At 37.1% G+C, this 12518-nt stretch overlaps 1 protein-coding gene across 25 annotated transcripts in view; it reads right to left on the reverse strand.

The window, feature by feature from the left end:
• PEX5L (peroxisomal biogenesis factor 5 like) overlaps positions 1 to 12518 on the reverse strand; it is a 325883-nt gene that overhangs the window by 93238 nt on the left and 220127 nt on the right. For all 25 annotated transcript variants that reach the window (XM_077879743.1, XM_077879759.1, XM_077879756.1 and 22 more), the window contains 2 exons: positions 8258 to 8369; positions 28 to 222 (listed from right to left, as the gene is read on the reverse strand). In XM_077879743.1, coding sequence (XP_077735869.1) covers positions 28 to 222; positions 8258 to 8369 — 307 coding nt within the window. The remainder of the gene's footprint in view (positions 1 to 27; positions 223 to 8257; positions 8370 to 12518) is intronic.

A 12518-nucleotide genomic window follows, 5' to 3' on the forward strand; every position in this document is an offset into this window, starting at 1 on the left:
AGCAGCAGACACATGCTATTACCTTACCTAAATCTAAGGATGATGTCTCTGGGCCTCGGACAGGCTGGCCTCTCTGTTCAGCATCTGCACTGATGAGATCAGATCCATCAGCCTTTTTCTTGAGGGACGAAGTTTTCGATGAGGCCTCCAACTTCTTGGCTTTGGTTTGGGTTTGAGAGACAGGTTCACTCAGGTCAAGGAGATCCAAACCTGTGGTCAGTACTATCAGAGACAGAAAAGGTTAAGATAAGCTCACTCACTGCTCTGAAATTATTTTTTAAAAATAGGTTTTAGTTGGTTGCAGAAGGATTTTGTGGTTGTAGTGTAGGTTAGAAGTATCAAATCAAGCTAGCTCCCTATTGATTTATAAAGATGGCCTGTATTTAGACTGAGAAGTTTGCTACATGTTCTCCTTTATTTGACACAGTACAAACCCACAAGATGGGACTTAGAGCAGCCTCGCCAGTGATGAAAGTTTAAATAAAATTAAAATAATAAAATTCAATCTAAATTCAGGTACCACTTACTTTATTGCTTTGCCTTATTTATAGAGAAGTGTATTTTACAGTGCAGTTTTCCCAGAGAAGAGTGTATCATATTCAGAGACATGTTTGCAAAACAGTTATGAGGAAGATTTGCAAAAGTTTCTAATGTCTTTGTATTTTAAATTTCAAACGTTGTGTATACTAAAGTATACAGGATATAAAGGAATGTTGTTAATCATTGCTTATTTAATTAAGCAGTTCAATCAGAAAACAGCTTGCTGTTTGGGCTCACACTAGAGAAGTATCTCACAATCCATAGCTGATGAGTAGATACACATGTTAATGCCTTTGCTGCTTAATATGCAAATTTAAATTTCCATGTAACGAACCATAAAATGGCTACACTTTCACTTCCTAGCAGGTTGATTACATTGCATTAAATACACTAATGAAGGCAGAAATAATAATTTGTTCAGATGCAGAGTAGGCAAATAAGAATGAAAAAGGCAAGTTTTGTAATTCTTCCTCCTTCTTTCTCTTACCATGCAAGTCACCAGGGTTTGACTAGTTCATCTTGAGAAATGGAAAGTTCCAGTTAAGGGAGGTCCCCTCCAGCCCTGCCACTCCCCTGGTTCACACACCTGAAATGCAGGCTTCTGGACTGGCCTGGTGGCTTCCTGGCCTGGGATCTCTTCACCCAGATAGTGTAGGAACGCCAACAAAGTGACAGAGAAATCCTGGTGTTAATCCTCTCTTGTACCGTCTACAACAGAGGCTGCATGTGCCACTTCTCCTCTTTGATCTCTCGGATCACCCTCTTGGTAAGGAATGGAGTTTTGCTGGTATCTTAACACTCTTCGACGTGCTTCCCCCTTGCACTCAAGGCACAGTCACGGCTCAGTGGACTTCACATCCTGGATTTCTCTAGTACCATACTGTCCTCATGAGCTAACCACCCCTATAGGATCTTTAAGATTATGTGTCAAGCTGTATTCTAAATAGTCTCCTTTGCCTGATTTCAATCACAGGAGTGGATGTTAATGGTGAGGTGGAAAGACCAGGCTCTAGCTGCTTAGCTGTGTGGCTCCGAGTAAGTTTCTTGACTTTGCTGAGTTTGTTTCGTCCTCTGAAAAATGCAGATTAAGCCTCAAGATGAATTTATCTAATTTGTATACTGAATGTGTAAAGTGCCAGACATACAATAGGTATTCAGTAACTGTGATTTCCCTTCTCTGGTGGCCACTTTGTGATGCTTTTCTTTCTTTTTTGTTGAACCCCTCCTAGTCTCCCTGCTTTTTTTCTATTTTGGGCAGGAAGCACATCCGTACATTGACAGAAAAGAGAAACACTGCTGGGAATAAAACAGACCGAGACAAAGATATTGGTCTACAGAGGATGCTATGAGGTACATTTATCAGAAAATGGCCTGCAAGCATCAGCTTATCTCATCTGAGCCTTCCTGAGGAGATGGGAGCCAATTCCCTATGCTAAGATGCTCTGAGATAGGCCAGCAAGCACCTCAAATGGGAGGGAAAGAAGTGGCTTTGAGAGCTGAGCTGCCTGGCTTGCATTTAAGCATGGCAAGCAGCCAAAATAGGCTAGGATGTAACAACACATTTCATATTCTTTGAATGTTTAAGCAGAAATTTCCAGGCCACTGTTAAGTTGGCAGAGATTCTAGGCCCACCAAAATTCCCTTGTAAGAGAAGGAAGGAAATGGTAAGTCTCTGGAACACCATATATGTCTTTTTACTAATTGTACAAACAATTAGGAATTAGTTACTTGTTCCTATACTTCTTTTAGAAGCAAATTATACAGGACTTGTCTATTCATATATACGAAGTACATTTGTTATGGAAAAATAACTGGTGAATATTAATTTAATTCTATATCTGCTTCTCACCATTCAGAACAAATGAATTACTAAAAGAGTGAATTGCAATATCCAACTTGGCTCTGCAAGTCTTTCCCTCTCCAAACTAGCCTGGGCACTTCCTGTGTTGGTTCTGAGCTCTCTGTTCCTTTGTTCTTTGCCCAGCAATTGTGAAATAAATGCTTGGCACACACAAAAAGCCCTATTTGTTACCCAGTTGATGAAGAGGGTGGCTTGGGGGTGAATGGTAAGCTTTGAAGCTGAGAGAGTCCCTGGGGATTACAATTTCAAAAGCATAGAAGGATGGGTGCAGCCTTTTACTTTCTGGAGGAAGACAAATTGCATTTTAGCAAGTGTGTGTTTGTGTGTGTGTGTGCGCACGTGTGCATGCACGCTCACATGCACATGTGTGTTGCACACATATGCACTTCAGTTAAGACTTAGAAATAAAGGGCCTCAGTGTTCCATATGGACTTCAAGGAGAGCATATCTTGGCATGGAAGGGGATATTTGCTCTGCTGACTTTCTTAACCCAATTTTAAAGATTCTCTTAGACACATGAAAGCTTGGGTTCCAGAATCTGTGTATTTAAATCAAGATAGTCACCTCTTATAATGGATGTGAAAATGTGTGTGTATGTGTGTGTATGTTTGTGAGAGACAGAGAAAGATAGAGAGAGACAGAGTGACAGACTTGAAGATAATATGTTGCTGGCTTTGGAAATGGAGGAAGAGGCCACAAGCCAAGGAATTCTAGGTGCTTCCAGAAGCTGGACAAGGCAGGGAGACAAATTCTCCTTTAGAGCCTCCATAAGGAATTGGGTTTGCTGACACCTTGATTTTTATGACTGTTGACTCTCAGAATTGTAGGATAATAAATTTGTGTTATTTTAAGCCACTTAACTTGTGGTAATTTGTTATAGCAGCAATAGGAAACTAACACAGTTCATAGGTCAGTGTCCGTGCAAGGATGCAAATACAGGCTCTGTCACTCCTAAGCATGTGTTTGTCACCACTCCTCCTCAGACTTTATCTGAACCTGGAGGCAATGTGCTGACTTCATTGATATGGGTTTGGTTAGTTTTTGCTTAGCTCCCAGTTATCTGGCAGTCCAAGGCATAATTTAAATTAACTGATAATTTCGGAATTTTTTTTTTTTGATCACCTAAGTTCATTGGGTAGAATTTCCTGAAATGGAGGCTGTAAGATGCTTTTAAGTATTTGTTTCCATTTATCTCAAGGACACCTGATTGAGGATCATAAGCTATTGAACTAGAAGGCTCCTACGGGGCGCTGAAGATGTTTATGAATGCTAGATTACTTGGACTGTGGGAGGTGAGGCTGCTTAAAACAGAAAAAAATTGCACCTATCATGAAGCTCTGATTTGATGCTTTGATGGTAAGCACAATGCTATTTACACCACCACAGTATAATGAACCTCAGATTTTTAGTGAATTTTTTTTTAAGGAATACATCTACATGATGTGGTCAGAGAGGCAGATCAGGGGACAGTCCTGACTGTGCAGTCACAGAATGTGCCACAAGGAGCTGATAGGATCTCTGTTCTGTTTCATAAGCTACCCTGGCATTCTAGAACCATGGTATTCTTTAATATAATAAAGGCTACAAAGCAAAGTCCCTTAGGAAGGATTTTGTCAGTGATGCCAGATAGATACATTGGATTTACATAATTCAATGAATTTTTTATTATTTTATTGGAATATGTAATTAAAGCTACTCCCCAAATTTCTAAGTTCTCTCAAGACGCAGGACATTGGGTTCATTGATACTTGGGCTTCAAAAAGACGTATTTTGCAAATATTACACTGATTTTGCAATTAAAATACTTAATTAGTGGCTGTGACAGGAGTGTGAACTTTGTTAAGGGTAGCTTTTCCCTTCCATATATGGGTCTCTTATAGAGGTATAAAGGTCCTATATTAAGGAGTGAAAAAAATTTTTAAACCATGAAAAATGTTTCTTCTATAATAACTCTCCACCTAATGGCTCAGTTGAGGGATAAAATTCTTTTAGATCATGCAGATTTATCAAGGCAAACCAAAGACCTCCTGTTTTTCTTGTTTTTTTTTTTTTTTTTCTTGGTCTTTAGGAAAGAATCTTTATTGTACTTTGACATATGTTAGATTTTTTGGGGGAGATTATAGACTAAGAAGTCATTATTGGAAATTTCAGTTGTCCTATAATGTAATCATGATCTTAAAACATCCTTGTCTAGTTACATTCCAAGCGTTTGATACAGGCACCTGTGATAATATATATTTATTTGCCATTTTAAAATCAAGGATATTAGCAATGATCTTAGCCTACCTACCATCTAGGGATACAGTTTGAGAGGGCCAAGCAATTAGCTATCATCTAGATTGCAGATAAATTAAAAAATAATTAAGGTGTCAATGGCAAAGAAACTAAAAACATCTGTATTTGATCAGCTTGATATTGTCACTATTGGATGACAAAAAGTTAATCCTAAAGTAGAAACAAGTAGAAAATAAAAAAGATATTAAGTACTTAAGAAAAAGATTATAATTTAGAACTTCTATAAGGCAGGGGATTGATATGTTCTTTTAAGGTTAGTAGAGGAAAAAACCCTATCACCTGAATGCCATTTGGAAGAGATAAATATTACCTATGTTGTATTCCTTGCAGTTTATATAATAAGGATACTCCTTAAACATTTAAGTGAATGTTATGATGGTGGTGATACACTAGCTTTATTTTTTCATTAGAAGAAAATGCCAAGTATAAATGCCTCTCTTAACACAAGATTCTTCAAATTTCTTCTTCATTGATTTGGTACAAACTTGAAGCAGGTTTTATTCTGTATTTTACTCCAAGATTGTTTAATATCCATTCTGTGAATGTAAAGATATTCATAATACCTGGGATGTAACAGACACTTAAACTTCAATGACTGTCTTGATTTCTCTCAATTGTAATTTCATACTATTTTATAAAATGACAATGTTATATTTAAAATTACTATTTTTTAATTAAAAATTTGGACAGAAAATGATAACTGTATCTTTTGCCCCGAAATCTTAGTTATAAAATTCCAAGACCAGATTTAGAATTCCTTCTAAGGTGTTTGTATGCTAAAGTCTTTCTTGCTTAAAAACATATAGAAATGTTGCATATTGAGATGCTAAATAGTGGGTTCTTTAATATTTTTTGAAAAGTGTATTTCTTGGGATGCCTGGGTGGCACAGTGGTTGAGCGTCTGCCTTCTGCTCAGGGCATGATCCCGAGTCCCAGGATCAAGTCTCACATTGGGCTCCTTGCATGGAGCCTGCTTCTCCCTCTGCCTATGTCTCTGCCTCATTCTCTCTCTGTGTCTCTCATGAATAAATATATAAAATCTTTAAAAAAGTGTATTTCTTAGGTATTAAAAAATATACAGTCTCTGCCCTGAGATACACTTTTAAGATTAAAAAACACTACCAAACAATAGTCTTCTTTCAGGATAAAAATCTGTGTGAACCAGACGCACTGAGTGCTGAGGACAAGGAAAGAAAACTTCACAGTCTCAAAATACCATTTTTCTTGAACACCTGCTTTGGAGGGTGTTGCGGAATGAACTGTGTTTCCCCCCAAAAGCTATATATTGGAGTCTTTACCCCCAGTACTACGGAATGTGACTTATTTGGAAATAGAATTTGTTAAGATGAGTCACATTGGAGGAGGCACCTAATCCAATATGGTATGTGTCCTTATAAAAATGAGAACTTTAAATGCAGAGACAGACACAAACACAGGAAGACATGCACACAGGGAGAATGTCATGTGAAGATTGCAGTCATGCTGTCACAAGCCAAGGAACTACCAGAAACTAGGCGAGAGGCCTAGGACAGTTTCTTCCTGAGCACCTTCAGAGAGAAGAGGGCCCAGCCGACACCTTATTTTTGGCCTTCCATCTCCCAGAATTGTTAGACAATAAAATTCTGTTGTTTAATCCACTCAGTTTGTGGCATTTGTCATGAAAGCCTACAGAAAGGCAATACTGTAGGATTGCAATAATATGAAATTACATATTCTTTTGAGTTTTTTTCCTCCAATATTTTGTAAGTCTCTTTTCATATGTTAGAAAAGTCAAGATGAAAAGTGGCTTTTGAAAACCAAATGTTATGTTGCTGTATCTGGTGGGCCCTTCCCAAGTGACTCAGTTTTAGCCTCAGTGGAAGATGGAAAGGGGAGAAGGTACTGGAATCAAGACTTGAGAATTCTATGCTTTGCAGCTTTTTTTTTTTTTTTTTCTTTTGAAGAGTGGGAACTTCTCAGTGCATTGAATTCTCATGGATTTTCCTGAAATTAGAGACACAAGTCTCCTTTGTATTTTTCTGAGGGTAGCTCTCCAGTTTCCGAGGGGTAGGCTCCAGTTTCAAAGATAAGGAGGATAGATCTGATCTGATAGGATCTGAACTAGTTTAATTTCCTGCTTAAATGTACCAAATACAATTTTATTTGCTTGATTCCTCAAAGTGATAGCTGAATATAGAAAATGATTGCTTTGGTGTGATAGAAAGTCAATGCATCTGAAAAAGAAAGTATTGGGTATACTATTTTTCTAACCTGATATCTAACAGTAATGGTAACATCTGTTGGAGCTTACATGATGCTAAGTAAGGGTTTACATAGATTGCTTCTTTCACCTTCCCAAGCAACCTATGAGATATAGATGTTACTATTGTAGATGAGGAAACAGACTTAGTTAAGCAACTTGCCCAAGGACAAGAGCCTCTAAGTGGCACAGCTGGGGTCTGACATTGCCAAGTTTGACCCCAGAGACTGTAGACTACACTCCTACATTAAGTGCCTCTATCTTGTGTTACTTACTTTTGCTGTTGTAATTTTTAGCATTTAAGAAAAATCACAATTTCCTTCCCCTGCAATTTTCTTCCCTTACTTAAAAGCATAATGAAATATAGCAGGCAACAGCAAGCTGATGATGGGGAAATGGAATGAACTGAACAAGACAGTACATAATTGTTCTCTCCTTTCTCCATAAGCTTTCTCCTGCAATCCAACATAGTCTTTGTTCTTTGACTCTGAACATCATTTTTTTCATCCTTATTTGAACAACATGCCTTTGAATGTGAACACAGATTGAATAAAATCAATGCAGAAAGGCCGCCTCTGATACAAAAGGTGAAAAGTAGCATTTGTGTCAGATCTTACGTAGCTCCCTCAGGGTAAGCCCTGATTAAATGACTTCGTTTTAGCAGTGAGAACTGGAAAATGCAGAGGAGACTAGGGGAGGTGTGAATCATAGCAGCAGCATCCTGCATCCACTCATTGGATGAATATTTATTAGTGCCTATATGTATGTGCCTATACGGATGACAGTTCATTGGTTGGGTAGATTCAATTCCAGAAGAACGTTCACATAAGTTGTCGTAAGAGGAAACAAGTACCAGATTTCCATGGCAGAAAAATGAAACTGGATCTATAACATTTCAAATCACTAGGGCTTTTAATTTTGTCATTTCAATCCACTTGAAGGGCCTGGCTACAATTTTATTTTACTGGACTTTTGTCATACAAAATATTACCAGCCAGAACTTTAAAAAAAAAAACCTCGCTCTGAAATAGAGGCTTTTGTTAGAAAGATTTCCTTGTGTCGTGACTTAAGATGCAAAGAGGAAGGATGCATTGCTAATAGTGGTATGCTAAGGTTCAGCAAAGTTGGCTGGGTCAAATACATTGCAGTTTCTTTTAGAATACAAAGTGATTTATTAGTTTATGTGGAATAGTGTATGTCCTAAACTTTCATTTGGTTGCAAACATTACTCTCTACTTAAGATGTGTTACAGAAAGAAAATACGCATTTCCCTGTAGTGACCATTAGCTCTACTTGAGGATCCGTTAAAATGAAAGCATTACCGGCTGTGTTGGACGTTACTGGCCTTGCTATCGCCTCCGATTTGGTTTCACAGAGAAAGTCATCGATGGAGGGACTCAAGAGAGGTCTGCTTTCTTGCTGCTCATTCACCAGCTGAGGAAAAACGAACACAGGTATCAAAGGGCTTTGTTAAACTGCAGAATTGGATGAATTACAATGCAGCCTTGCAACAAAATGAGAATAGCAAGCCTACCAATAAACAAACAAACAAATAAATAAATAAATAAATGGGAAAGGGCAAGAAAGAAAAAAAATACCAAGGGATGGGGAATGAGCCTTTTAGCACTGTCAACATATTTTCGCTGCAGCCAACTTCAGTTTTGAAAGCTTAAGCCTTTTTTTTTTCTCCTAGAACGATTTTAGAACTATTCTCCAAATTTCAACATGTAGAAAATGACACCTCTCGAATCACCTGCTCTTCGCGTGGATCAAACATTACTGAGACTTGGAATAGTGGCCTCAGACTTTGAGGTGACACATTCTGGTTAGGGTGGGCGGTCCGCATTATGTGAAAAGTGTACACACACAGAGCTGTATGTGTATGGATAATTGTTCTCCTCTGTTTTTCTTAAAAAGCTCAAGTCATCAATGGGCACATATCCTTCCTGACATTTCATTGGGATGCTTTTGTGGTGCACGACAAGCATTATTTTGGGAGAGGGGAAAATAGTTATGTTAATTATATAGGTATCCGGTAGATATATTCCTGAAAATCTATATGTAAAAACACAGACTTCTATCAATTCAGTTGTATTGTTCTCTAATTTCATAAGTCTTTCAGTTTGATTTTTAGTTGGTCTCTAATTATCAATAGCAGCCAATTATTTACTTTCAGTTATTTTGCATCTCTTAGAATACAGACTTTCTTAAGTTCTGTTTCCATGGTTAAGGGAAGAAATATACCATGCAAGTGGTTAATCCCAAAATTAACACTGTCAGTTTTTAAGGAGTTTTTATGTTGGCCTTTCTTAAAATGGGCATAGCCATCTAATTTTCTACTTGTTCTAAGAAAAAGATGTGCCTAAAAATCTCTAGATTTTTAAATACATATTTGTAAGGTTGTATTTTGTGAGACACATAAAATAAAAATGAAGTCTTATCTTCTTTATTTGGTTCTTCATTTTGGATATAATTAAATTACCTTGTAAAAACAGGGACTAGTAATTTATTCCTATATCACAGCTCTGTGAGTAGATGTGTGGAATGGGCCTAAATGAACTCTAGTTTTAGAAGAGTAAGGTGTTAGATCTCTATAGATACAGCTGTAAACGCTAAAAATATGTAGTCTGAATTTGATAAAAGATTTCTAGAAAGGCCTTTGTCGACATAGACATCTAAATGGAAAAACAAAGGAAAAGGCCTTGTCCTTTTAGGCAGGTCTGTTTATCAAAGGTGAAAGGATTTTTTGGGAGCCTCTCTCTCTCTTCATGAAATTTTAGACTTATTTTCTGGAGAAAACATCTGTAGCATTCTCAGGTTTTCTCAGCACAGGAAGAAAAAAAATACCAAAGAGAAGGTTATTCAGAGATTCGCGGGAGCCCAGGACTGAGGCATGGCTTTTCCTCTGCCTCGTAAAGCTTGAGTCTCTTCCACACCTACTGTCTAGTTTCTGAGCACACGTCACACCCAGACTGATGGAGTTGTTAGGTCTGCCCAATTCCCATAACTGAGCCGTTCCAGTGGCTCTCTTACATAGATACAAATCAAAGAGGAAATAACAAAATACTTTCTGAATCCGTGTTTTTCAAAGTGTGGAGCACGGTTTGACAGTTGGGAAATGCTGGAGTTGGAGTAGGGATGGTAGCAGGTCTCTGAGGTGAAGGAGATGAAGGGCCAGACTTCAGATACCATGGAAAGGTAATTTGGGAACTGAAAGTTCTTTGGTTTTGATGGAGATATGTAAGATGAAACAAAAAATATCATGAAATCTTTTCTTAGAAGCTCTGAGGTCAGAGGCTATGTCTTACTCATACTTATAACCTTCACAACTTCGAATAGAATGTTTTCATATAAGAGGGGATCAATAAATGCCTACCAAATGGAACGGTGACTTTGTAGAAACTTTGTAGAAACATTGACTTTGCAGAGGATATAAAAATATCTATCTCAAACAGCCCAATTTTGAACTGTGTCTTCAGTTGGATGAATCGGGGAATCATTATTTTAGCCATACTAAGTCCCATTTTATTTGGATTTGTATAGATAAGAATAGCTTTTCACATGGCCCCTTCCTCACTTTCAAACAAAAGTCCTATGGTGACTTGAGAATAAGTAAATCTTTTAGGTCAATAAAAGAAAGTTGCAAACTGAACTGAATCCCCCAAAGAGTTCCCCTCAGCTTTGCTTCCAAATTGTATGCAATTTATTCTCTCCTCATTCAGTGGTAGGATGACATATTGACTTTCTCTTAGAATTACTTCCTTCAGTTTGAAAATGCTTTATTATGAACTTACCTCATTTCATCCTTTGGGTACAGAGTATATTGATGTTATAAAAATAATAAAAGTTGAGTCCAAATATTTCAACTTTTTAAAATAATTAAGTTAGAGTGATTGCAATTTGGATCAATTAGTTTATCATAACTGAGTTAACATGACCCATTTCATTAGTTTTTAGGGCCTTTGTCTCCTCACTTTGTTTACATTTCAAATTTTCATTTCTTATCCTCCTTTGTTCCTCTTCTCAATATTTAAATCATTTCAAAACCTTTCTAATGGTGACAGATTCTTACTCCTCTTTCAGGACCTCATTCTATTGGCACATTGTCTGGGAACCTTCTTCAACACTGGGTAGGCAGTGAGTGCCTTCTTACAGTATCTCCATGTTCCCATGTTTACCCAGTTTTATACTTTAGTTTCACCTGTTTTTCCCCTACTAGACTATGACTTCTTTGAGGGTAGGGATCTTATTCAATTAACTTTTGGATCTCATAGCAACAGTTTAATAAATATTAACTGATTTATAGTCAAACTGAATGGTGGAATGTACAAAATAATGATTATATGAGTATCCTCAATTTCGTATTGAGTTTGATCAACTCACAGGGAAGCGGTGGTTCTCAGAAATGTTAACCGATTTCCTGGCAGGCTTTAAACCACATCTAAGTCCATTTTCCCTAAGCTTCACAGTTAAAAGTTTGGAAACCTAGAGTTACCTAAAGGTTCATTTCCAAATGCAAGGCTTCTTCCAAACGGTCAAAAATGCAACGGGCTAATGCCTCATGAGGAAAATAAGGGCATAGGCCTGCCCCACACCATTCTTGGAAGAAGGAAATGGGCCAAAGCAAATGGGAGGCCAGTGACACTTCAGGACAACATTACCACCTCACTCAGGGATTTTAAATCAGATATCCAAATTTGAAGACTTTGAGGGAAAACCCTTACATGGTCAGTAGGCATGGAAATCAAAGAAAATCACAGGAGTAGGAGACAGTTGAGCACTTGCATAAAGGAGTTTCCTGGTCACCCAGAATTCAACAGATTATTGAACCTTTACACTTTCCTTGTAAACATAGGTTGTGAATAAAATATTCAGGCAAATGCCTTCAATTTATGTACATGACTTAGACCCGCCAGTTAATGTGGCTAATATTAGCCACCACAGGACCAAATTGGTTCTTATTTTATGTTAATACTGTGCTTAAGTATTGAGCAGAATCCAGATAATAACATTCAATTTGAAGAAATTTTTATCTGTTTTAAAACATTCTCTAAAAATACATTTGCCTTAGTTCAACTTGAATTTCTCTAATTGTAGTGTTAAAAAAATAAATTATTACATAATTTAAGCTACAGGGGACTATTTAACTAAAAAAGTATTTTGCTTTTGAAGACTGCCTGAAAAAAAAAAAGACTGCCTGTTACTTAACTCCAGTGTATGTTTATATAGTTTGTTTTGTGACTTAAATCTAAGTTTATTTAACTTGAAACAATGTATTGCTTAGGTGTTTCATGAAAAAATACAGAGCTAAAGATTTGTGATAACTTCCATCACTAAGAATTAACTCCAAACCAAAATGCATTTTCCAGGATGAAAACAAGGTCGGTAAATGATAATTAATAATCCATTGTCCCATTCTTTTGCACTTAAAGTTGAAGATCTCAAACTGTTATTTTAGTTTAAAGTAAAATATTCTGTGTTTATTTTTAAACATTTTAGTACTTAAAGAGTAATTTTAAAAGTTAAAACACTGAAGCTAGTAAGCTTAAAAACAGTTGACAGTATTTCAGAGATGAACTTTGG

The sequence above is a fragment of the Canis aureus genome, chromosome 31, assembly GCF_053574225.1.
Source record: "Canis aureus isolate CA01 chromosome 31, VMU_Caureus_v.1.0, whole genome shotgun sequence".
In the NCBI taxonomy this organism is placed as follows: domain Eukaryota; kingdom Metazoa; phylum Chordata; class Mammalia; order Carnivora; family Canidae; genus Canis; species Canis aureus.